Source organism: Lissotriton helveticus, chromosome 5_1, assembly GCF_964261635.1.
Source record: "Lissotriton helveticus chromosome 5_1, aLisHel1.1, whole genome shotgun sequence".
NCBI classification, from domain to species: domain Eukaryota; kingdom Metazoa; phylum Chordata; class Amphibia; order Caudata; family Salamandridae; genus Lissotriton; species Lissotriton helveticus.
Window position 1 is genome coordinate 1,595,507,800 of NC_136065.1, and position 27,038 is coordinate 1,595,534,837.

Consider the following 27,038-nt stretch of genomic DNA (forward strand, 5'->3'; position numbering starts at 1 on the left):
TGGATGCCAATGTAGCCGCTCTGGGACCCAAGCTTCATTCATCATCCAGGCCTTTGCAGGCGCTCAGATTTTTCTCTCCACATCAACACATTTGATATCTGAACAACAGCAGTTGCTGTTATTGATCACTTCACAGCGCCCGCCAGGGCCCAACGTTCCTCAACTTTTTTGTCTCCATTCTACAGCACTACGTCCACGAGGGATGGAAAACACGCCCTTCAACTTCCGCCCTAATTACCACGCTAAGTACTCCGGCAAGACCAACACGAAGTATGCAATCTATGTTTATCACTCGAGCACAAAGATACCTCCTGTGAGGCATGTTTAGCGTTCAGAAAACACTTTGGCAGCGGAGGGAGCATCGCTGGGCCCACACAACCATGCAGCGACGCACAAAAGATGCACTGGATATCTTCTGGGACCAGTCACCAAACCCCAATCAGGAAACAGTTGAAACGGAACAGTGCCACCAGATGTGCAGATATTGCTGGCTAGCAGTGGGGACAGTTCAGACTCCGAGCACGATTCCATACAGGGGCATGTGAGTACCTCGGCAAAAGCCATCCATACCCCTACTACACCACCCAAACCGGCTTTCGGAGCCCCACACCTTCGGGCCATGGAGGTCTCCATCAACAAGCGCACAAACAGAAAACCACTCCGCCTAGAATGCCTTTCACTAGTGTTGAAAAATATAACGTATTACAGTGTGTTTTGGCGCCGGCACCGAAACAGACCACATCGACACAACCAAAGTCAAGCAAGGACTGGGAGCCGAAGAAACGTACTTCGGATCCGAAAACAGGCTCTGACCCGAAAGATGGCCTAGCTACAAAGCCTTTGGCATTGAAACTGGCGCATAAGTTGTCTGCATCAAAACCACACATTCAAAAGACTGTAACCAGTGCAAAAGACTCTTCAACTTTTTCCACATCTTCGTTGAAAAGCACAAAAAATAGCACAGAGGCATGGCAAAAACAATTACAGCCCATTCTTGAGCACTTGCCTGACAAAGGACAGAAGACTCTCTTTGTAAACCCAGACACTGGGCAACTAAGCACCAAGCCACCACCACCTGTTACCCTTTCGCTTCCAAAAAGGTAAAACACTTTTGAGGAGGACATTGCTGGCCTAAACCAACCCATCAATCAACGAAGAAATGGAAGGAAAGAGGCACAAACCCCATTTGTACCCCCCCTAATTCCTTCACCTGCTATTCCATCGGTGCAAACACCCTCTCCAGAACACTTGTATTCTGAACACCCACTTTTTTCACCGAACGTATTACCTACTGGTGATAATCAACCGAAAGAATACAATATCCCTTATTTCACAGACCCACAGGGAGATCCCAAAACTGCAGGTAACCCATGAGATATTTATGATCCTGATCCACTGAATGATACATATCCGAATAGCTACCTATCCAAAATTCTCATCACCAGATGATACATCATCCTAGCATGACATTATCAGCAGGGCTGCTGTGTACCACAAGGTAAGCCTACACACTATTCCACAAGAAGATGCTTTCCTGGTTGAATCACTTAATAGGCCACAACAAAAACGCTCAATCGATCCTTATGCTTAAAGTTTTATTATCTTCCACACACAACCTATTTAGGCAGCCAGTTAAATCTAGGGTAGTTACCCCTCAGTTTGAAAGGAAATATGGCGCATACCCTGAATAGATTAAGGGCCAAGTCACAACAGATTCATTTGTCGTACTCACAACTAGGAAAAGAGCAAATTCGCAAGGCACAGGGGATGTGCCTCCTGTTGGACCCAGGGTCGCCGATCCAACTGGGGTAGCCTGGCACAAAGTGGAAAGGCCTAACTCCAGAACTTCTGTGTTGCACTTGCCTCACACTCACCACAGTAACCCAGCGCACCACCACTTAAAAAAATGACACCACACCGTTTTTAGAAAAGTAGAAAAGCTTTATCTTTCCTTTTAGTTTAGATTCTAGTTGTATCAGCCAGAACGTTTCATCATCTTAATTACTATACTTAAGATTTTTCGTCCCTCAAAACACAAGTTATCGTATCAGTTCATGTCAAGTTGGTGAACCTTCTTCATTTGCATCACCAATAACAGGTTAAGACATATATCCATTTCAGGCCAATCCTCATTTAAATTTTAAGAGCGATTAAGAAGGCTTAGAGGCAAATTTAACAGGACACCTCATTAATTTGGTTCACACCTTTGGGTAAAACTAATTGTCACACAGAGCAGTGCCTACAAATGGACCAAGCAGGATTATACATCAAGCTACTCATGCATAAAATTAGTAACGAAAGATCTTCATCCTAGGTGATCATGGCATACATTAGCTTTAGCAGAGCATTAACAGTCATGTATTAAATCAGGCATGAGTACATGAGTCTTAGTGAGTAACCATGCCGCCTAGAGTTTAATCGGCAATGCCCTGATTCCTGGACAGCTTTAAATCACATGGGAAAAAGTACACTTCTCCTGTGGTTTAATAATTAACTCCGGAGTCATGTTTTTCCCCCACCTTTCCCCCTTGACTTAACTCCCTGCTTACTTCTCCCGGGGGAGTTCTTGTATGCTGTCCAATGGATGGTGGTTATAAGGGGTTAGGGCTTCCTTGCTTGCACTCCCCTTCTAAGGCGAGCCCCCGATGATAGAACCCCCACCAGGACGCCTCCACAACAATTCCTCCTCCTTACTCCGGGCCACTCCCTTCACGATACTCGAAGCGGAGTTCTCGCTGGGAATCAGGTGCGCCTCCTTGGCAACTCCTCCCTTCAGCCAGGACGCACCTCCGTCAAGCCCGCCCCGCTCCCTCCTGTCAACATCGGGGCGGGACTCTGCTCCAGCGTCCGCTGCCTGGTAACTGCCTCCTCACTGCCGCGCACACCCTGTCAGCGCCGGGACTCCCCTCGTTCTCTTCAGAGGGGAAGTCGATGTTCCTCAAAGCCCCAGACTCTTTCCTTTCCCCTCCGCCAGGCCAAGCGGACCGGACGCCCAGAGCGTTGCCGGCTCCGATTTTCCGGAATTCCGCAATCACTTCAGAAGATCCACCAGGACAGCAGCAGTGAAGCCACAAGAGCGCAGGGAAACCAGGTCAGTCCGAGGACATGGGTGACCGGCTCAGCGGGACACAGCGGGGCAACTAGGTGACGGGTCAAGCTGGGCGCGGGGTGGCAATTAATGCATGGGACTATTGTATCAAGGTTCAGTCCCTTTCGGAAGGCGGCCCCACTCACCCTCACCAGGCTGGTCAAGTTCTTTTAGGCCTCAATCCGGTCTTACACTTATGGCACTTGTTGTCTTGTCAATTTAAACGTCAATGTCCTCCTGGGGCCAGATCAATGGGCTAGGGGTAGCATCACATAAGAGTAGCTGACCCCTGAAGGCAGTCAACCCTTCCACCATGTGCCAGCCTCCTCACTCCACAGCCTGTACTCCCAGCTGACCTTTCTCCTCAACTATGAACTCCTCACTACACACAAAATGGCCGCACAACATTCCATCTTATATAGCCTGGGCCCAGAGTGTCTAGAGTGGACCAGAAGATTCTGGAACCCCTCATGACAACCCTATGGCCTCAGGCTGTGAGGTAATCTGGACAGGCCACCATTTTGTGAGGATCTCTTACTCTTCCTCCATTTTAGAGGAGCACCTGCGCTTCATTGTAAATTAGTATCAATGGAGCGCCCAGAGACCTAAGGTCAACGCCAAAAATGTAGTGGACAAAAAGAAAATGGAAGGCAAAAAGGAAAAAAATAAAGAGGGACCACCCAAAGGGCTGACAGGTCTAACACCTCCTACAGATAGAGAGTAGGAAATATGATGCTGCAGGTAAATGTGTTGCAGCACAAGCAGCCAACCACAAGCATATTGTTGCAATTTCTGTGTAACTACTCTCCTGATACAATCAGGCCACATGGGATGAAATGCAAGAACTGCTGCAAAGATCTCCCTGCTCAATACCAACAACATGAAACACAATTGGTAGAGGAAGTTAGGGCTATATCTAACAACACTATACAATGTGCCTTAGACTTTGAAGTTAAATATAACAGGTTGCCTCTAGGACCATGGATTCAAAATTTTCTTTTGAAGAACGGGAGAAACTTTTCCCTACTCTTCAGTTCAACTAATGAACAGAATTACTTGTAACCTTTCTATTAAGTGGGTCAGCAAGCAAATGGAGATTTCGTCTATTTATACAAATAATCAAGATCTACTCCTACCATTCATTAGAAAATAATTTTTACTTATTGATCATTTCCTTTTTTCAGTATGTGTGCTTCAGACACAATACATGCATTTGCCTTTTGCATATTAATACATCAATACAAGAAAGTGCAATAATAATATACAGTGCATAAACCAGAAAACGTTGATACAAGAACAAATCTTTTGAAAAAATCAAGATACTGTCTCTATAGACTTTAAAGTTAGCACCATATATGGCTCAGAGTGTCCGGCTTCAAACTGTATGTATAATACCTACTCAATTTACCTTTTGATGGGAAAAATCCATCTGGACCACAGGTGGAGGAAATACTAGAGAAGGACACTGAAACTGTTAAAGCAATGGGGGCCCTACAGACATAAAAACATCTGGGTTCCTTTTGTAGCGGTCAATACAGGGGTGCAACTAGAGGAGGTTCCTCCACTTACTCAGGCAGTGGCAAAATACAGCAGCGCTCCCATCAGAGTCAATTTACCAGGGAATCTTTCTATAAAACAAATTATAGAAATAAAGGTAGAGGCCACGCAAACACTACCAAAACCCCACCCCTTCAAAACAGTGACCACCTACTCCTCCCAAAACACCGGTTGGAGGTAACAACATTTCTATCCAAAATGGCAACATATCACCACAGACCAATCCATCATTAACAATGGGTTTTATTTAGAACTCACACTTCACCCACTATTCCACCAAAACTACAAAATATGGCAAAGGAATATTTTAGACTTCTACTAGACTAGGATCTTTCTCCCCTTTAAATAGGGGCATTAGACTTAGTACTCTTGAGATATCCCCAAAAAGGACAAAACATTAAAGCTTATCCTAGATCTCCGGCCACTCAACAGGTACATCGCCTCAGAACACTTTCACATGATCACACTGCTACAGGAAGGAGCTTTCATGACTGCATTAGACCTCATGGTTCCAATTCGCCATTCATCCAGCACACTGCCATTATCTACATTTTCAACTAAAAGGGCCACATTAACAATTTAAGCTGCAATCCTTTGGGTCACTACAACTCCAAAGGTTTTCTCAAAGTGCCTTGCAGTTGTGGTGACTCAGGTCAGAAGGAATGGAATGCATATTTTCCCCTACCTAGACGATTGGCTCATCAAAAGTCCAAGCTACCAAGACTGTCTTCAAAACACTCGACAGGTTATCAATCTTCTGCACAAACTATAGACTTCTACCCTAAACATACAAAAATCTCATCTGCAACCATTGTAAATTCAGCCTTTCCTAAGTGCAACTCTCAATTCAGTTGCAACCAAAGCTTATCCCAATCCCGAAAGAGTGAAACGGTTTGCAGAAATATTACCTCTTTTTCAACCACAAGCTCACCTTATAGTAAAAGTAGTGATAGACCTTTTAGTTGGATAGAAATAAGGCACCCCCCTAAAGAACAGAAGGCTGGAAGGTCAGGGAAAAGGGGGAAGAAAAGAAAACACAATTATACAAAATAATCCCTCTAGACCTATATTTCTTTACTTGCGGCTAAAATTAGCTCAAAACTTGGGGAAAAGACACAAAACTCTACTACTCTGGCATTTTCTTTTAAAGGTTTTTCACATTTTATTATTCTTTTATTCTCTTTTTTCAGTTTTCAGCTATATATTTTACATATAAGTTATATTACATTGTATTTGCAACTGTACAGGTTATTTCATTTACATTTTTTACATTTATACAACCATCAAAATTTCAACTTCGTACATAAACTAAAGAAATGTAAAATCAGTTATTTCAAGCAATACTAAGAATTCTTTTCCATGTGATATTTACTGTCTTCACTGTACATCCTAATTCAAAAAATACATATTTTCAGACCCCCAAGAAAAACCACAATCACTCCTCTGCACACTATACTATCACATCTCTTACACTCCTTACAATCACACTACACACCCCACCTACAAACTACATACACAGATGACTTCCTAGGGGTGAATAACTCAACCCTATAATGCTGTGTTGTAAGCTGGGGTGATAGACGTTTTAGGCCTGATGTCTTCCTGCATAGCCATAATACCACACACTTGTCTACATATGCTTCCCCTTCAACACACTCTGCAATTTCAATGGTCTCAAGTGGAGGGGCATCTAAAGATATAGAGTTGGTAGGGCCAGCGACTCTTTGCAGTGGTGGACCAGCAACAACTTGTTTTAAGGCCGGCCTTTCAAAGCCCCAATTCCATCAAATCACCATTACAACAGATGCAATTTTTCAGGGATGGAGAGCACAAATGCAAGATCTCACAGTTAACGGTCTATGGACAATAGCTCTGACACATCTGCATATCAATCATCTAGAGCTGCTACCAATTCAGCTAGCTCTCAAAGCTTTTCGCACTCACCTACACCAGAAAGTAGTACTAATATGAACAGATTATATGACTGCAATGCATTATATTCAAAAACTGGGAGGGGTACACACTCCTTACAGCTATCCCTCCTATCAGAGCTCACCTGGCACTGGGCAATCCATCACAAAATCCTCCTCCTAGGAGAATACCTACCTGGGGTGGACAACAACTTCACAGATTTGCTCAGCAGGACACATCAGCAGTTGCATGAGTAGGAGATCAATGTAACTCTACTTCACTCTTACTTCAAAAGATGGGGGGCACAGGGCATAGATTTGGTTGCCACTCACCTCAGCGCCAAATGCCAAAACCTCGCCTCCAGGTTCCCCCATCCCCAATCCAATGCCCTATGGGTGAATTGGAGTATTTGTCTACACTTTTCCTCCTATCCAATATGTAGTTCGGAAGTTAACACAAACATCTCTAACACTAATTCTAATATCCCCAACATTGGCATGGCAGGCATGGTTCACAACCCTTCTGCAACTATCTTTAGTGTCACACGAGAAGCCACCTCTTTTGCCACTCCTACTAACTCAGGACCAAGGAAGAGTAATGCTCCCCAATCCCAAACAACTCAGTCCAGCGAATTGGCTCCTGAAATCCTAGAATTCGGGCGTTTAAAATTTCCAGAAGAATTTATGGATATCCTTAAGCAAGCTTGTAGGCCTACAACTGGTGAATGTGGACATTGTTTTGCATTCTGTCCATCAATTGTTCTTTTTGCATTTGTCCCCCGAGTGTGACGGGTATGCCTAGACATGGGTCCCGGGCTCTCCATGCCACTGGAGTCAAGCTATCATGGCTGATGAGGGGTGAAACCCAGAAACCTGTCCTAGTATGCTTTTTCCAGTCCAAGGTAGTTCGGCTGGGCTGTTCCCATTGGGAACAGGGTCAAGACTTACTTGCATATGGCTGGGTTCAAACTGGAATGGCATTGTGAGCAAAAAAAATAACGATGGATTTAGACCCAAATCACTGTACCGGTTTGAATGTATGGCATTGTTCTGCATTCTGTCCATTAGTTGTTCTTTTTGCATACAACTAGAGCATGTTCTGCCGCAAAATGTAAATATTTTGTACAGTACTGTACAAGTAAACAAATTCAGCCTTTTGCACCTACACTGCAAGACATTATAGGCTATCTTTTCCATCAGCAGCAAACAGGGCTTGCTTGCACAGCTATCAGATTACACTTAGCTGCACTAGCTGCCTAGATGCAAAACAGGCAAAAGATGTCCCTGTTTAAAGTTCCAGTAATCAAAGCTTTCATGGAAGGACTTAGAGTTATCCCGCCCTCCACTCCACCAGCCCCAATCTGGAACAAAGCATTGTCCTTAAAAGGCTCATGGGCCCACCATTCGAACGACTTAATTCAGGTCAGCTCCAATTCCTAACTTGGAAAGCTACTTTTCCAGTGGCAGTCACATCTCTCAGAAGGATAATTGAATTACAAGCCCTTACTCTGCAAGAAACGTTCTTTAAAATGAACCCAAACAAATTTGTTCTACGAACAAATCCAGAATTTCTACCCAAAGTGGTCTCAACCTTTCATACAAATCAGACCGTAGAGCTACCAGTATTTTTTCGTAACCCAGACACAATAGCAGAGCAGGCCCTACATACATTAGATATTACAAGGGCTATCATGTTCTAGATTGACAGAACAAAAACTTTCCGAAACACACAACACCTTTTTGTTGCTTTTAACAAACTTCAGCAGGGGGCACCAATAGCCAAAGCAGAAATTACTCGATGGATAGTTGGGTGCATTCAGACATGTTATCTAAAAGCCAAACGGGTGCTTAGAGTACCACCACAGGCTCATTCCACACATAAACAAGGAGCCACTATAGCTTTCCTTGGAAATTTCCCTAAAGAGGATACAAGTAAAGTAGCAACGTGGAATAACACACATAACTTTACTAAACACCACTGTGTTGATGTATTCACCCATCAAGAAGCAAGAGTGGGTCAAGCTGTACTTAAGACACTATTTCAAATAAGTACTTCAACCAATTGCAAGACACCGCAAAGGAGAGCTTTGTATTTGATGCTCAGCGTATCTATCTGTGGCCAACACATGCTACAAATGGAATGTTACCCTGTAAACATCTGTTCGTAGCGTGTCGTTCCATAGATTAATATGCACCCGCCATCCACCCTGGAAGCTTTTGGTTGCATTACTAATTTATACACTAGCAATTATAAGCATGCTTCTTTATTCTGTCACTGTATTGCTCCTTTTTTCTAATACTTACCAAATGAGCCACAAACAATCTAACAAAGGAGTCAAGCAACATGCACAATGCATACCGGAGGAGGAGTCACTATACCTTGTGACTTGAAGACTTCTTCAAAGAAAAACAACTTGTAAAAGTCTGTGCCCAACACTGGATGGTAGGATAACAGTAAGCATATGAATCTAGGGCACTACACGCTATGAATAGATGTTTGTAGGGCAAGTAACATATTGCTTACACAAGGGTGGTGTGCCTGTTCCACGTCCTTTCCTCTCGGCTAGAATTCTCCTCTGTTTTCCAAAAGGCAAGTCTTGCTTTATATGATAAGAAGTGCTGTGTTGGAAACCAACAGCTGTGCCTCTGTGTTGTCTAAACATTAGGAGATTGTGCTGACCAAGCACAGACAAAACAGGGCACCATGTTGTTCAACCTTGTATGAAATGTTCAGACTGAATCCCAAGAAGAACTGAATAACAATAACATGTACAGCGTATTTCTAAAATAATATCATGGCACAAAAATAAATGTGTAGTTTGTAGCTGTGCAAAGCACAGGCAGCCGAAAACATATGGTTATGCTAAAATAATGGAGAACCAGAGTGGGTCCTCAAGGAAACTTTCTACACCGCTCCTTGGTCGGGAAAGTAACTGAGCTACTAACTAAATAAACGCAAACACAGGCACAAGCTAGGCACATTCCAAACTAATGATACCAAGCATTTCATACAAAAAAAATTATTGTCATAACAAAAAACATGACATGACAATTTCGAAAAATATGACAAATCTACGGTGAGCTGGAGACACCCAGGATGTCTTCAATGTTGAATGAATCCAGAACGGATTCAGTCTCCGCATACTATTTTTTTTTGGTGTTTATTGTGTACTAGGTATAGTCTAATATGCTATAAGTTATTTACTAAAACTGGAGCTTAATATCGAGTTCGAGGCATGTGGGCTGCTGAATTCATATCTATAGCATAGATCGCCGCCTAGTGTTGGGTCCAGATGATTGCACATTGTTGTCCTGGAAGAGTCTTCGAAGTATCACGAGATAGGTGGCTCCTCCCCTGGACTACAGTGCGCATGGGCATCGACTCCATCCCCAGATTGTTTTTTTCCGCCATTGGGTTCGGATGTGATTTCGACAACTCCTGCTCGGAATCGTTATATACCTTTCTCAAGGCCAAAAGGCCTTCTCTGAACCGTCGGTATTGTTTGCGTTCGGTCCCGACTATACTCCAACTCGTCGAGTCGGATATCCGGGGAGTGGTTGGCTCTTCGGTGATCGAGGCCCAGTCGACGCAGCAAGACTTCAACGGCATGGAACGGAGTCCGTTCAAGAACTTTCCCGTGCGTGGCTCCAAGTACCCACACATTGACGTCCATCCTGTGTGCAACAAGTGCCTGTCGTCGGACCACAACGAGGCCAACTGTATGGCCTGTTCCAGATTTCGATCGAAGAAAACGATCAGGATGCGGCGCGTGGCGCGCCTCGAGGCCCAGCGATCGGCTCCAGCACCGGTGGACATCTTCGACGACGCGGAAGCAGACGACCAAGAACTTCAACTGCAGATTTCACCTCCAGCGGTGGACGCCGAGTCCGACTACGAAGCGGACGTCGAAGGCCAAGACCTGGAGGAAGTCGTCGAGGAGGTAGGGGACGACGACGAAGCATATGGGGCCATGGAAGATAGCTCGGAGGATGAGCTATGCCCCGTTCGTACTCTTACAAAGGCTCAGGTCGCAGGATCGCCACACGGCCTTACCCAAGACCTTACACCAAAATCCACGGCCCCGCCTTCCGGCCCGGCTACGGACACCTCAGCGGAGCCGCCATTACCTAAATCGAAATCGAAACCATCGGTGTCGACGAAAACAAAGATGGCCGAGACGCCATCAAAAACGAAAACGGCTGCTCCAACATCGACGCCGTCGTCGTCGGAGGCCTCGAAACCGAAGAAGGCTGTCGACCAGGCAAAGGGGCCAAAGGCGGTCAAGGAGCCGAGCTCGAAGAAGGCCTCGAGTCGGTGTCCAGCAAGGCGGGCGAGCCCAAGAAGGCTGTCGAGCCTACATCAGGCGAGTCTGTCGAGCCGAAAAGCAAAGGGCCCGTCGAGACAAAGTCACCCAAGGGCGCCGAGCCGAAGTCTGGGGTCCCGACGCCAAAAGTCAAGGCTGCCGTTACGAAGCCGTCGACGTCTGCGGCCGTGGCCAAAGATCGAAGAGCACCGGTCACGGATCCTCCTGCGCCTCGAACAGACAAACAACAGTCGTCGACGCTCGGGTCTTCCCCTGGGGGCGGCCCAAGGTCGTCGGCCGGGTCGACGAAACCGTCCGCTTCCTTTGCGAAGCAGGTCTCGGACTCCCTCAAGTGAATTAGGGACAAGGCTTCAGCATCGGAACCGAAAACGCCTTCCGCACCGAAGCCGTCTGCCCCACCGAAGAAGACTTCCATGCCGATCCTCTACACGTTACCGCCTAAGGTGGCACCGGCCTTCGCACCACGGTCGGTGCCCATGGACTCTGAAGGTTCGAAGCCAACTCGCCCGGGTGGGAGTTTGAGTCATCGACAACCTTTATTGGAAGAGGGGTCGGAGCATTTCATCGATGCCGACACCGGGAAGCTCACGCTTTACAAGAGGAAAATAACATCACAGCCTCTGGAGTCGTTTACAATTCCTCTAAAGCGCAAAAAACCTGCACCAGAAACACCAATACTGGTTGAACAGATTCTTCCACAGCCTAGGAGGAGTGCAACACCTTCACCCACTTACTCTGATGGAGGTGAAGGGGAGCAGGATGAGGAGTACAACTTTCCTGCAAACACAGAGCCTGATGAGCAACAGGACTCATGGATGGACACAGGTGATCAGGACCAGCAAACAGTCCATGACCCTCAGATTTATAACGTTAAAACGTCTCCCACTGAAGATTCTGCGGCATTTAATGCCTTAATTGAAAGGGCAGCTACAAACCATAAAGTGGAGATGCATGCTGACCCTGTGGAGGTTGACTTCCTTTTTGACACTTTCTCCACTGCTGAGAAAACTGTCAAGACTCTTCCGATGCTCAAAGGGGTCCTTAAGCGTGCAGCAGACAATTTCAAGGAACCCACGAGATCAAGGGTTGTCAACCCTAGAATAGAGAAGAAAGACAGACCGGCACCTGGCGACCCAACCTACATTAGGGGCCAGTTGCCTCTGGATTCTTTGGTGGTCTCTAATGCCCGCAAGAGGGCGAACTCCCAAACCACGGGTGAAGCTCCTCCCCCTGACAAAGAGTCAAAAGTGCTGGAGGCATCGGGGAAGAGAGTAGCAGCTCAGGCGGCCAACATCTGGCGCATCTCAAACACGCAGGCACTGTTGGCCAGATACGATAGGGCACACTATGACACCCTAGAGCAGCTGTTGCAACACCTTCCAGACCAGTTTAAAGAGGGAGCTGAAATGCTTATCCAGGAGGGAAAGCTCATCTCCAACGCTGCTATAAAGTGTGCGCTGGACGTTGCGGACACGGCAGCGAGAGCAATCAATACTAGTGTGATGTTGAGGCGTCAGGCATGGCTCCGCATCTCAGGGTTCAAGCCAGAAATACAGACTACTATCCTCAACCAGCCGGTTAACCCAGACAGGTTATTTGGTCCAGAGGTGGACACCACCCTGGAAAAGATCAAAAAAGATACTGAGACTGCCAAGTCCATGGGTGCTCTCCAGTCACAGCAATTTAGAGGGAACACTTTTCGTCGCTCAGGCAATCGAGGTGTTAACAGAGGACACATGTCGCAGCAGACGCCATTCAATAAAAGTGGTGCCCAATCCTCGTACACCAAGCAGGGCAGAGGTGGATATAGAGGAAACAGTGCCAAGGGTAGAGGCAGAGGCAACAACAGTTCCCGTTCCTCTGCCACAAACAAACAGTGACTCCCTGTCACTGCCCCCCGACCATCCAACACCTGTCGGGGGGGGGGTGTGGGGGGGACTCCAACAGTTCCTGCCAGTCTGGAGGTCCATCACCCCAGACATGTGGGTCAGGAAACTTATCCAGTTCGGCTATTGTTTGGAGCTGACATCCACTCCACCAAACATACCCCCAAGACAACGTCCTATGTCAGCAGAGCACTTGCACTTAATGCAGCAAGAGGTTCTTGTGATGCTGCAAAAAGGCGCAATAGAGCTCGTGCCAGTGGAGGAAGAAGGCACAGGGGTTTATTCCCTGTACTTCTTAATCCCAAAAAAGGACGGCTCACTCAGACCGATTCTAGACCTACGCCCCCTGAACCAATACATTCTTTCAGAACACTTCCACATGTTAACACTGCAGCAGGTTCTTCCATTGTTAAACCAGGGAGACTTCCTCGCAACCTTGGACCTCAAGGATGCTTACTTTCACATACCACTCCATCCATACCACAGGAAATACCTCAGGTTCACCATCCAAAACCGGCATTACCAGTTCAAGGTCCTCCCTTTCGGAGTGACCACTGCCCCCAGAGTGTTCACAAAATGTCTGGCTACAGTAACGGCGCACCTCAGGAGACAGAGCATACATGTCTACCCTTATCTAGACGACTGGCTGGTTCAAGCCAAGTCGGCCCAGCAGTGCGCCGCAGACATGTCCCATACCATTCACCTCCTTCACAGTCTGGGGTTTTCACTAAACTATTCAAAGTCGCACCTTCAGCCACCCCATGTGCGGCAGTATTTGGGCGCGACGATAAATACTCTGGCAGCCACAGCTCAGCCAAACCCAGCGAGGATCGACAACATCCAGTCGCTAATCCAGAGGTTCAAACCGCAACACTCACTCCCAGCGAGAGTGTTCATGCAGTTGATAGGCATGATGGCCTCCTGCATCTTCATAGTCCCGCACGCACGGTTGCATATGCGTCCGCTCCAGGAATGCTTGGCGCATCAGTGGACTCAGGCTCAAGGACAGTTGAGAGACCTAGTGTTGGTGACCGGTCGGGCATACAACTCTCTGCATTGGTGGAATCCACACAACCTTTGCAAGGGCCGACCGTTCCAAGAGCCTGTTCCACAGATCATCCTAACAACGGACGCTTCTCTCCAGGGTTGAGGAGCTCATGTGCTCCACTACACGGTGCAGGGACTGTGGACGACGCAGCAAAAGAAGATGCACATCAACTACCTAGAACTGATGGCAATCTTCATGGCAATCAAGTCCTTCAAGGTACATCTGTGCAACAAAGTCGTGTTGATCCGGACGGACAACATGACAGCCATGTACTACATCCAGAAGCAGGGGGGTACGCACTCTCCACAGTTGTCTCATCTGGCTCAGAGCATGTGGCAGTGGGCCATTCAGAGGAACATCTTCCTCATGGCGGAACACCTCCCGGGCAAGGACAATCAAATGGCGGATCTGCTCAGCAGGTTCAGCCACCAGATGCACGAGTGGGAGTTACATCCATCAGTACTCTGCCCGTACTTCCAGCAGTGGGGTCATCCAGAGATAGACCTGTTTGCCACAAGGGAAAACGCAAAATGCCAAAGCTTTGCCGCCAGGTTCCCTCACCCACAGTCGCAGGGCAATGCGATATGGATGAACTGGTCAAGCAGATTTGCGTACGCTTTTCCCCCAGCACCTCTCATTCCGCTGGTGGCAAGAAAGCTAAAGTAACACTCGATGACGCTCATCCTGGTTGCTCCAACGTGGGCACGCCAACCATGGTACACCACGTTTCTAGAACTCTCCGTGGTACCGCATCAAAGGCTGCACCTCACACCCAGGCTCTTGACGCAGAACCATGGCGACATTCAGCATCCAGATCCGCAACAGCTCAATCTGGCGATCTGGCTCCTGAGGTCTTAGAGTTTGGCTACCTTAATCTGCCTCCTGAATGCATGGACATCATCCGGGAGGCACGGAAGCCCACTACCAGAGCTTGCTATGCGGCAAAATGGAAGCGGTTTGTCATTTACTGTACAGAACACCATATCAACCCGCTAGATGCATCCATTCCTAATATCATCTGCTATTTGTTACATCTTTACAAATGCAATCTAGCATATGCTTCCATTCGGATACACTTGTCCGCCATAGCGGCTTATCTCCAAAACAGGCAGCATCTCTCTGTTTTCAGGGTGCCTGCCATTAAAGCATTTCTGGAAGGTCTGAAGCGGGTCATCCCTCCCAGGACCCCACCAGCTCCTGTGTGGAACCTCAATGTGGTCCTCACCAGATTAATGGGTCCCCCGTTTGAGCCTCTACATTCATGTGAGATTCAATTCTTGACATGGAAAGCGGCTTTTCTCATTGCCATCACGTCTCTGAGACGTGTTAGTGAGTTCAAGCGCTCACAATACAAGAGCCGTTTATTCAAATTCATTCAAACAGGGTGGTGCTGCGCACTAACCCCAAGTTTCTTCCTAAGGTGGTGTCGCAGTTTCATGTCAATCAATCCATCGAACTGCCCGCATTCTTTCCAAACCCTGAAAAGGTAGCGGAAAGGATGCTCCACACGCTTGTTGTCAAAAGGGCATTAATGTACTACATTGACAGAACCAAAGATTTTAGGAAAACACAACAACTCTCTGTTGCCTTCTCAGCCCAGCACAAAGGCAACCCCATTTCCAAAGCAGGAATAGCCAGGTGGATCGTTAAGTGTATTCAGATTTGCTATCAGAAAGCTAAGCGCACTTTAACGGTCCCCCCAGGGCATACTCCACACGCAAGTTGGGGGCCTCCATGGCATTCCTAGGTAATATTCCTTTGGAAGACATTTGTAGTACAGCCACATGGTCTACACCACATACGTTTACCAAACATTACTGTGTAGATGTGCATTCCAAACAGCAGGCAGCTGTAGGACAGGCTGTTCTTAAAACACTTTTTCAGACTTCTGCAGCTGGCACGGGCGGCCGCCGTTAATGGAGGGACTGCTATGTATTCTATGCTATAGATATGAATTCAGCAGCCCACATGCCTCAAACTGAAAATGCTACTTACCAGTATGCATCTGTTCTTGGCATGTAGGGCTGCTGACATTCATATCGCCCGCCCTCCTCCCCGGCGCCCGTAGCGGCTGCAGACCTTTCTTGCATTCAATCTTAAGCATGGACATCGCTTACACTATTACACTCCATCTTTGCCACAATGTCTAAAAACAATCTGGGGATGGAGTTGCTGCCCATGCGCACTGTAGTCCAGGGGAGGAGCCACCTATCTCGTGATACTTCGAAGAATCTTCCAGGACAACAATGTGCAATCATCCGGACCCAACACTAGGCGGCGATCTATGCTATAGATATGAATGTCAGCAGCCCTACATGCCAAGAACAGATGCATACTGGTAAGTAGCATATTCATTTTCAAGTGTGTAGTCAAAAGAATACCTTGGTGTATTGCCAAGTGAAAGTTCAGCTGTTGGTCATTGATGTGTGAACATTTCCTGGTACTGGTGAATTGCAGTTTTTTGCAAGGGAGCATATTGGTACAGTAAAGTTGACCTGCAATTAGGTAACACACCCGTTTATACACTTTTTAGGTCGAGCTAGACGTAAGCAATGCAAAGCATTGCTTAGTCTGCGAAGACATCTATAGTCACCCGTTTCTGGGAATGAGGACAAGAGGGTGCACGAGCGCAGATTGCACCTCGTGGGCGCGCACGGCGCCGTGCCCCTCTCCTGCCTCGGAAGCACCAACACGCATGCGCATACCCAGAGACACACACACACACACACACACACGAGCACCCATGCACGCACCCATACATACAGAGAACCCACCCCCGCCGTCGCATACACACACATGCGCGCACACACACTGCATACACACACTGCATACACACACGCTCCCCCCTTACCTCACCAGAGACACACACACATACATAGAAGCGCCCCCGGCCGCCGCATACATGAGGCCTCACGCCCCTCCTCTCTATTCGGGACTCACCGGGTCGGCTGGCGCTCGGCGGCGGCCGGTCTCTCCTTCTCCAGCGGGGGCTCCCTCTTCTGCGCGGGGCCCCCCCCCCGCCATGGCTGGCACGGCATCTCCGGTCTCCCTCACGACTCGGGAGACCGGAGGACAACAGGCAAAGCTTCCGCAAGGCAGTCGGAGCGGACCCACCTCTTCCCGGCCCCGCCCACAACCAGGCGGCGGGCCAGACATCTGCTTCCGGTGTTTATCAATGGGAAAATCTGTGTTATGGGCGCTTGTAAAAAGCCTGCTTCCCGTAAATTCGATCAAAGCGTCCCGTGCTTAGAGGCACATCATTTGGCAGAGAATGAGGTATGTTCTTGGCGGATTACGCAAACTTTGTAATTGACTGCAAACGTATTTGGAAACTTGGACGGCATTGCGTGCAACAGATAAGCGGCGCACATGTGTTTTTTACTCAGCCCCACTGTCTTCGCCGAAAACCACCACGTTCACCGGCGCGACAAGGCAAGGCCGGGGTAAGGTAAAATAGTCACAACATACTGCAAAAAGTGAAAACCACAATGCCCCTGCACTTGTACAAAAGTATATATAAGGTGTGTGGTAACAACACTGTCAATTAGCTCAATATGAGGAAAAATGGTTTAGAACAACATCCAACTCCTTCAAGTAGATCAATTGTCAGTAATCGTTTTTCAGACAAAATAGGGAAGGAAAATCAGGATGTAATCCGTTGTTGATGCAAAAGAGTTTTCGTTTATTGTTCCTTTAAGTAGGCCAACACGTGTTTCATCGCAGGGAAACAGACTGCGAATCTTCAGGGCCTAATAGGTGAGGTGCAAGGGCCACCTCGGATACGTGTATTCGAAAGATCCTGTAAGCCGGAGTTTCACTGGTTGAGTGAAGTAGCACTCCGAGACCGGATAAGTCTCTTAAATAAAGCACAGAGTATAAACCGGGAGGAGAGGATTGACAGGTGACTTCAAATACGTGACACTGTCAACCAACAGGAAAGGCGGGTACACCTTGTCGTAGCAGTTCTCCCTCTTGAGTTTCCCGGCGCCGTTTTCCGAAGACGGTCTAAACCATTTTTCCTCATATTGAGCTAATTGACAGTGTTGTTACCACACACCTTATATATACTTTTGTACAAGTGCAGGGGCATTGTGGTTTTTTCTTGCTCTAGTATGTACCAAGCTTGGTCCATCTTCGAACGGTTGTGAGGTTTTACCGTTCGCCCCATTGCCTGTACCAATTATTGTATACCTTTGTTTTAAGCTTTAATTTTACGGACACTCTGGTTGTGCGCCTTGTAATTCTGGAATACCTAAAAAAAAACCTCAGTCGACAGTATACTGCAAAAAGTGCTTCAAATCTCTGATAAAGCGATAGTTTATCGCAAAAACTGGGTCTCCTCTAATTATTCAACCTATGTGCTTGGAGTTTTCACAGTTGCGATGCAGGCACAAAAAGTTATCGGACCAGTGGCCCCTCTGTAAAGCTGTATAAATAATTGTCGAGGATCAGTTTCTAAAATAGTATATCATTGACAAAATTCGTCATTTATCTCTTGCTGAGGATGTTCACGGGGAACAATAGTTTTTTTTGTTGAGGGGGGCGATGTATTTCAAAATAAATACATTCTATATCGGCACCGGCCTTGAGAGTTCACCAGAGAACGTGACGACATTTTTAGTGGTGCTGTTGTTGAGGTTACCACACACATTACAATCAAAGTAGGAAGTATATGAAAGAGTCGGTTGTAAGTTTTATGAGGTTTTCAACTTTTACTCTTCACAAAGTTTGCGAAGTTTCCTCTTTTAATTTTCTTTGCTTGAGCATATTTTTTTCACATTCTAATGTAATTTTTATAGTACTGCAAATAATCGAAACCCACTCGAGCTTGAAAGTGATTTTAAACTTTCTCTACAAGTTTATCTTTTGCAGTGCTTTTCTACATACAATAGCAAAGGTGTGCACGTTTTTTCTCTGCGGAATAATATTTTGCATATTTGTTCTTTGCAAAGTGGCACTGCATGGGAAGAGAATACAAACCGTTTCCTGTAAAGTACATCGTATTCAGAACCATTTTGTTATTGGTAAATAATGATATATAGCAGAGATGAACCTTTGCAATATTTGCACATTTTTCCTTAGAACTTGAGAAGTTTACAAAAAAGCTTTGATTTCCACACCCTTCTTTTTAAGAGTAATATACTCGGCATGTTCGAGTTGTACACATTCTCACACAGAATTGAGGCAGTAAACTAAAGGCCAGAAGTTACATAAGGAGAGAGGGCGATTTTGTGATAAGTGGGATCAGTGCGTAATGAGACAACTCGATTCACAAATCTTTCACTCGTTTTCGATGCGTCATCACCATTGCCATGATTTTTTTCTCGTCACAAAAGGCCCTGCACAGAATGAATGGTTAACCGATGGCTGTAAACACACGGATACACAACAGCCAGAAAAACACGTGTCAGGAAAAAGCAAGAATAAAAGACCAAACGTGCAACTAATGCTGCTGAATACCTGATGCTGTCAAGCTCTGAAAGCGCTAGGCAAACAACCCTAGTTTTAACTACACCGTGCCCCCCCTGTCACTATTGTAGTAATAGAACACATAGGATATTTCAGCTTTTGTTAAAAACGTGCATATCATTACAAAAGCGTGCACCGAGGTGAATGATCATTGTCCTCATGGAGCGGATTCATTATTATTCCACAGTTTAAAAATCACTTGAGGCCTACACCCCAAAATAATTCAGAAAGAGGTGATGTACGAAATGAAGCTAGAAACACATGCACACAAGAGCTTTATCAATTAAAAAAAAAAGCTACAGAAGTACGGATTTTCATAAGGTATGTGAAAAAATCAGATCAGGTAACTCCACAATGAGAACTAAAAGTTAATGCAGAGCACTGACCATCCCGCGGACATGTGTCACCATCAGAAGTTGTAAGAAATTTCTTTAAACCATTTCTGAGATAGTACAAAAGGATATTCAGATATCTTCAGATGTCTCTTCTTCAGTGGAATATGCGTGAGGTTAGTGTTCTGTGTCTTGGTGAAGGAAGAGTGTTCCATGGAGTTCTCTGCCTATCCACTGACAGATTCAGATGGGTCCTTGGCTCAAATGATTCTAGATCTCTGGTCCTGGCTTTGCCATTACTGCTTGTACTAATATACAAGGAGCACGTTCAGATACAGCCAGATCTATTCCTGTGAATGCTTGTACCTGATTCTTTGTGTGGACCTGCTCATTGCATAAATAAATTACAATAACTTTTATTTAAGTATTAGTTATTTTAAAAAATTAAACGCCATTGTTATTTGTAATATCAATACATCTAAGTCATGTAAATACAAAACATATTGCATTACTAATGCTATAGGTATCACATTTGCGAAAGTTATAACTATTGGCATTGTAAATGACAAAGCTATTAATTTAGATATTTTTAAAAAAAAACATAAATAAAAACTTTGCCATTTACAATACCAATAGCTCAAACTTTCCTAATGCGAGACCTATTGCATTGCAAATGCTTGTTAGAGCTCTGTTGACTAGGTCTTCCACGGAGACAAGTTAGGCACAGTAATGTCAAGATTTTCAATTCCATCCAAGCTACAGTAGCCAGACAAGGACACACTTATGAACAAATGAGAGGCCTTTCCATCCTTTCAAGGATATGGACTCCTGACACTCCCAGCGGTCATCTATTCCTCAGATTTTGCCTCACATTCCAAAAAGATGAGATTCATAGAAAATTCAAAGGCTACAGTCCAGACCTAAGCAAAAGGCCTGTGTAGTCCCTGTGGTATCACCATCGTATATTTTATGAGGTTAAATCACTGTTTGAGCTGGTGAGGCTTGACCTACACTATTACGATTGAATCAAAATCACATATGCACTCGTCTTTTCAATGTGGAATGTCTGCCTCAACAATACAGTCTTTTCTGCTCCTGTTGGAAAGTCACAAACTTCAGGCAGTAGAGTAGCTGGTCGCATTTTCAGAAAAGGGGCAGGTATATTGCTTCTCCTACATCCCTGCGAGGAAAAGGGGCAGAAGACTGTGTCCCATCCAGGTCTTTTACGATATTAGAAAATCCTTGAAGGAGCTAAAAATGCAGACTCTGACTCTGGTTCTTACAGCCATCAAAAATTTGAAAGATTGCGTTAAGCGGATCTGTACGATGGTTACCTTTATGTAACAATCCTGCAGAAACTCAAGATTTCACCTTACATATGCACATTGTCCACTACAGTTCTACCTGGGTGATCAGTGCTTCATTAAGGGAGTTTACTAAGGCCTTAGCCCTGAAGTGATTCCGATGCCCTCTGAGTCCATCTCAGTCACAGCCAAGGAGTGCCATCCATCTTAAATAGAATTGTTTAAATAGGGACATAGCAAATGAAACTTTACTGTGAAAATGTTATCTATGATGTCCATTTTGACAGGCGAACGACTGTGATTTTATACATTTTGTGAAATTACATTATAATGTGTTTACAAGAATCTTGTTAATTACAAGGTGTAGTAGTAGGAAATTGGATTAAGCTTTTTGTCCCGACTGTGAATAAATAGCACAGGGTTTCCAGAGGTGGCATAGCACCTGCTCCTAGAATTAATCTCAAATGTAATCATGTTACAATTGACTTGGCTAGCAATATGTCTGACATGAGTGGACTGAGTGTATAATATTTACCTACTATCTAGTATAAGCTTAGAAGAACGGTTGCTTAATAAAAATCTTACTGAACCTACGCTAAGCAGAGTTCTGTACAAGATAGTGTTGAAAAGCAATATCACTAACTTATCGGAAGATATTAAATAATTCCCCAGACTCGTTGGAGAAATTGAGATCCAGATGGGAGGAGGACGTGGGCAGGCTGGACGACGAGGATTGTAGGGAGGCACTGGAGTCGCCCAGAGAAGTGGCAATCCGGTCCCGATTCAGATTGATACAATTGAAACTACTCCATAGGACATATTATACACGTGTTACTCTGGTTAAAATGAACAGACTTGATTCTGCACTCTGTCCCAAAAATTGTGGCCAGGAAGGCACCTTTCTACATCTATTATGGAACTGCCCCAAAATAGGAGAATACTGGAATAGGATCGCCACGCAACTATGTTGCAAGGACCTAGCAATATCACCCTAGGAGTGTCTATTAATCATCTGGGGTAATACAGACCCAACAATGGGGGAGAGACTTTGGGCCACACTGGTGTTTATGATAGCTAAGCACAACATAGCGCACAAATGGGGGGGGCGAGTCCAGTCCGATGTTTAGCGACTGGGCAAATGACATGGACTGGTGTATGCAAGCAGAAAGGGTGGTCTATGAGAGCAGGGGGTGCCCACACAAATGAACAAAGATCTGGGGAAATGGAATTAAAGTAGGGGCATGCTCTGTCAACCAGTTCAAACTACTGACGCACCCAATGACAGTGCAGGGTGAACACACTTGGGCTGGGCTGAATCCCCATGACGGGAAAAGGAGGATTGTCGTTAAAGTAGGACCTCACATTTGTTTACATATCACAGGGTGCAAGATGAATGTCCTGCAATTTATACATTATGTCCCTTGTAAGTTTTAAGTTAATAAAAAGATAGTGAGTTAATTATCTAAAGTGGTTTATGTAATGTGATTAGATACTTGGAGTGTGAAAGACTACTTTTCAATTGTGGTGTAATGCGTTCCTTTTGAATAGGTTCACACTGCAAAAGGAAAATGGTACTTATCTGTAAGAATAATTTCTAGATTTCCACAACATTAGTAATCTCTCAAATTAAACTGACGGGTAAAATGTAATCTGAAGATTGTAACTACATTGTGAGGCTTGGTGAGATTCAAAGTTAGTGATGATGAACCGAACTGGCTCCTTTTGATCCCAAAAAACCTTATTTAAACAAACAGGATGCTTTTCAAATCCCAACCACCAATGCACTGTATTTGAATCTAGAATAGCTTCAAACTCTAACATCTAGCCCCAGATAAATAAACCTGTTTCATGAGTAAAACAGTTCTTTGCCTTTTAGCTTCAAAAGAGTCTTTTCTACATATTTCCTAAATGTATTTTAGAAGTAAATTTGCTTCAAAAAGTTCAGCTGCCTACGATTTGAAATTGGTTTGTGACATTTGACAGACAGTTTTCAGAAAGATGCTGACTTTTCAGCTTGATTTAAAATGGTTTCCTTTCTTCCTCAGCACAAGTATACATCTATAGCTGAAGTTCAGACCCATTTGGAAGATGAGTATGTGCGGTCACCACTGTCAGGGGTAAGTGTCAGTTGATACTGTGGGTTTGACTGCTCTAGTTATATGTTGGGTGGGAAATGTCACTGTTCTCCATTATCTGCCAGTGTTTGGCACAATACATCTGCTTCTCATTATTAGACAACAGTTCTGGTTGGAGAGGTCTCTGATATGTATGATTAGGGGACAGCATAATTGGAAACATCTGTAGTCCTGATTATTAGAAAGTGTTTTGAATTGAGATGGCTGATCCCTAAAATGTGTGTCATTGAAGTATTTGTCCTCCTTGTTTTGGGATGCAAGCATTGATTGTATTGCTTCAAGCCTCCTGATATTACAAAAGTATGTGCTAAATGATGTACACAACACACAGTTGGGGGAGTGCACAAATGTCATACTGTTGAAGTATAAGCTTTGAATCCTTTTGAGCATTACCCCCTTTGAGACCAGCAGCTCTGAAATTCAGAATGTTAATGGTACTCACACACTGCTACTCTGAACATTTAGAGCTCTGTCCCTGTAGTGTTTTAAATTTGGTAACCCATTTATTTGCTATGTTTTAGGGAGAAGAAGATGTTGATCAGGTTCCTTCAGAAGTCCTGTACCAGGGGCTCCTTTCCAGTCTTCCTCAGTATATGGTAAGTCATCTTCCACAGAACAACAAACTTCTCAACCCTGTTCTGGCTGTACACTGGTTCTATCACATCCCCTGCTATTTGTTTTGACGTGTGTTGTAAGGATGAATATGTAGAGGTTAAATCTTAGTATTCTGGGGTTCCATAATACTAAGATACCACAAGCTAGTGAACAATATTGTAAACTGTGCTCTGTAATCTGTTCAAAGACTACAAACATACATAGTCATGATCCTTGTTGCTGTGGCTCCACCACACACTCATAAATTTAAAAATAGCACTCAGAATGTGCTGCTTATTTGCTCCAGCTTTGTTTGCAAGGTCTCCAGAAATGATCGGATTGAGGTACCCTTCACTACATCTTTGACAACTGTGGGAGTAGCCAATACGCAGCTCCCTCATCGCGAGGATACCATGCATTTTCTGTGGATAGATTTTTAGTCTCACTGATACCAGAGAAATTTAAAACAAATGCAAGTTTTGCATTGTACTTCAGAACTAACCTCTTCAGAAGCAGTGTTATTTACTCTAGATCAAAGATCCCTCTCTTAATAAGCATGTTTTGTAGCATGTGTGGAGGTAGTTAGACATTTGCATACTTCAGCCATCTAATGTTTGACTCAGACGTTATGAGTCTTTCTTCGAAAGCGTATTGAGTAATGCAATGGTGTGTGGCTCCACCCTTCGTCAAGAATGTGCATGGGTATTTACTTCACCTTAGATTGTTTTATTGTATTTTTTACCATCAGGTTTGGGCATGTTCAGCAATGGCTGCTCTTGTGTTCCTTGCTGCTTTTTCAGGCATAACTGTTCTAATGCTCAAGATCTATGACGCTGCACAATTATCCTGGTTGGTACACTGCCGTTCTTTGACCGGCTGCTTTGCCTCAACGCCCAGTAGACCATGTCCCGGTCTCTGACTTGATCGAGTCCTCTTTGATCCCTGCAGACAGCAGCTTAGAGAATTCAGACACAAAGGGTCTGTTAGAACATACACCCTTCTAATTTTAACCACAGTGCAACAAACATTACCATGTTCGAGGCATATGAGCTGTATATCATATGCGTTAGCATAGATTGCCATCTGTTGTTGGGCCCGGATGTTTGAACTTTGTTTTTCTTCTGAGAAATCTTTTAGTCGCGAGGAAGGTGACTCCTCCCTTTGTTGATAGTGCGCATAGTCATCGACTCCATCCCCACATTGTTTTTTCCACCATCGGGTTCTGATGTGTATTGCTGTGCTCCGGTATAGTTTTGGAAACCCTTCGACGCGTGATCCTCTACCCTCGACGGTATTGTCTTCAATCGATGTTTCCCATTCAACGCGCATCGTAGAATTTGTAAAACCTTCGATCGGGAACTTCGAGGCGGCCCGTCGGGCCTACCCGTGCCGACCACACCCCCAGTCGATGAAATGTACTCCATTTAAACTATGTCCTGGGTGTTGTGCTATGTTCCTTCGCACCAACTTGCACCAGGTCTGCAACCTGTGCTTATCCCCGAAACACAACGAGGACTGCGAAGCGTGTCGATCGTTCTCATCGAAAAAGACTCTTTGTGACCGTCTGGCTCAACGCCACGAAATGCAACGAGACAGCGGCTCCGTACCGGACGTCTTTAGAGAACATTGAGGTTCCCCGTACAGATGTAGAGGCCAAAGAAGAAGAACTGGTCTCCGTAGCAGACTCCGACATGGAGGAAGACCTGAACATCACCCCGGGTCAACATACCATGAGTACAAATCCCCATGTGACCACGCACCCCAAAAAACTGAAGACTCCGGCATCACCCCCGCTCTCTGGCTCAGTATGACGCCGGTAAAATGTTTCTAATGCCACACCCTCAGGCCCGGCTACGAAACATAAGGACAAGCCTTCAGGCTCGAGCAGGTCCCATTCCGGCACCGAAACACCATCTTCATCACCGAAACAAAAGCCGCCTCATGTGCCACTCCCTACATCGCCGGCACAGAAAACCCCTTCGGCGCCGAAGGCCTTGGAGCCGAGAAAAGCTTCGGAGCCGAAATCGTCCACACCAAAATCCTCTGCACCTGAAACCTCGGAGCCATCAACCTCCGCACCGAAACACTTGGAGCCGAAACAACCTGCTCCGAAAGATTCAGGTTCTAAACACAAAACTAAGCATTCAGACTTGAAACATTCGGCGCACAAAGACTCTCATAAATCTTCCACGCCGAAATCTATTCCCAAGGAGTAAGACACTCCCTCCAAGGAACTTCCACCCGAAGATACAGTTTTGGACCCAAAACAGAAAAGACTCCGTATTGATCCCAAAACTGGACATCTTACAGCCATTCTTCCAAAAAAAACAGAAGCTGCATCGCTCAGAGGACTGTCCTATTCCTCTTAAAAAGAAGGGTATGGGTACTAACCCTTCTCCCCCTATATAACTCCTTCTCCTCCGCCTACTCCACATCTACTAATTATTCCATCAAATTCACCACCACCCCCATGTTCACCTGAACCACAGGAGGATGATTATGGGGATGAGGATGGGGATGAGGATCAGGACACACCACAAGACATTCCACATGACTTTGATCCATGGAAAGATTACTATAAGGACACAAATCACAGTAATGACCCTGACCTGAATCCCTCCAGACCCTCCCCACCTGATGACAGTAAAGGCTTTGTACAGCTTATTAACAAGGCTGATCAGTACCACGGGGTGGAGCTACACTCAGACCCTGAGACATTCACACATTCACAGAAGTCCACTAATACTTTACCCATACTCAAAGGCATGATAAAACATGCAGACAAGGTCTTTATGGACCCAGTCAGAGCCAGAATACTGATCCCTAGAGTGGATAAAAAGTTCAAACCCGCTGCTACAGATCCTGCATATATTAGGGGACAGCTGCCCTTAGACTCTCTTGTCGTATCTAACGCCCTCAAAAGAGTTACTTCGCAAACTACAGGAGACGCCCCTCCTCCGGATAGGGAGTCTAAATTAATAGATGCATCAGGCAAACGAGTAGCTTCACAGGCTGCTAACCATTGGCGAATTGCCAATGCTCAGCCCCCAAGAAGGGAAGCTTATCACCAATACTTCCATAAAATGTGCACTTGATGCAGCAGACACAGCATCTCCTGCCATCAACACCAGCATACTATTACTCAGGCACGCTTGGCTTCGAATCTCTGGGTTCAAGCAAGAGGTCCAATCCTCCATACTGAATCAGCCCTTTGATAAAGAGCATCTTTTTGGGCCAACAGTCGACACTTCACATGAAAAAATGAAAAAGGACACCGAAACAGCTAAGTCCATGGGGGCCTTTCCATTACCTTCCAGCAGGGGTTCCTTTAACCGCTCCTTTTATAGAGGTGGCTCAAAAAACCGTGTTGTCAGAGACTCCCTCCTACTC

The 27,038-nt window shown here is 45.5% G+C and overlaps 1 protein-coding gene across 2 annotated transcripts in view; it reads left to right on the forward strand.

Moving 5' to 3' along the window:
- The window catches only part of STRIP1 (striatin interacting protein 1), a 225,886-nt gene that overhangs the window by 164,070 nt on the left and 34,778 nt on the right, over nucleotides 1-27,038 (forward strand). For both annotated transcript variants that reach the window (XM_078644790.1, XM_078644789.1), the window contains exons 13-14: nucleotides 22,965-23,036; nucleotides 23,576-23,650. In XM_078644790.1, the coding sequence (XP_078500916.1) occupies nucleotides 22,965-23,036; nucleotides 23,576-23,650 (147 nt within the window). The remainder of the gene's footprint in view (nucleotides 1-22,964; nucleotides 23,037-23,575; nucleotides 23,651-27,038) is intronic.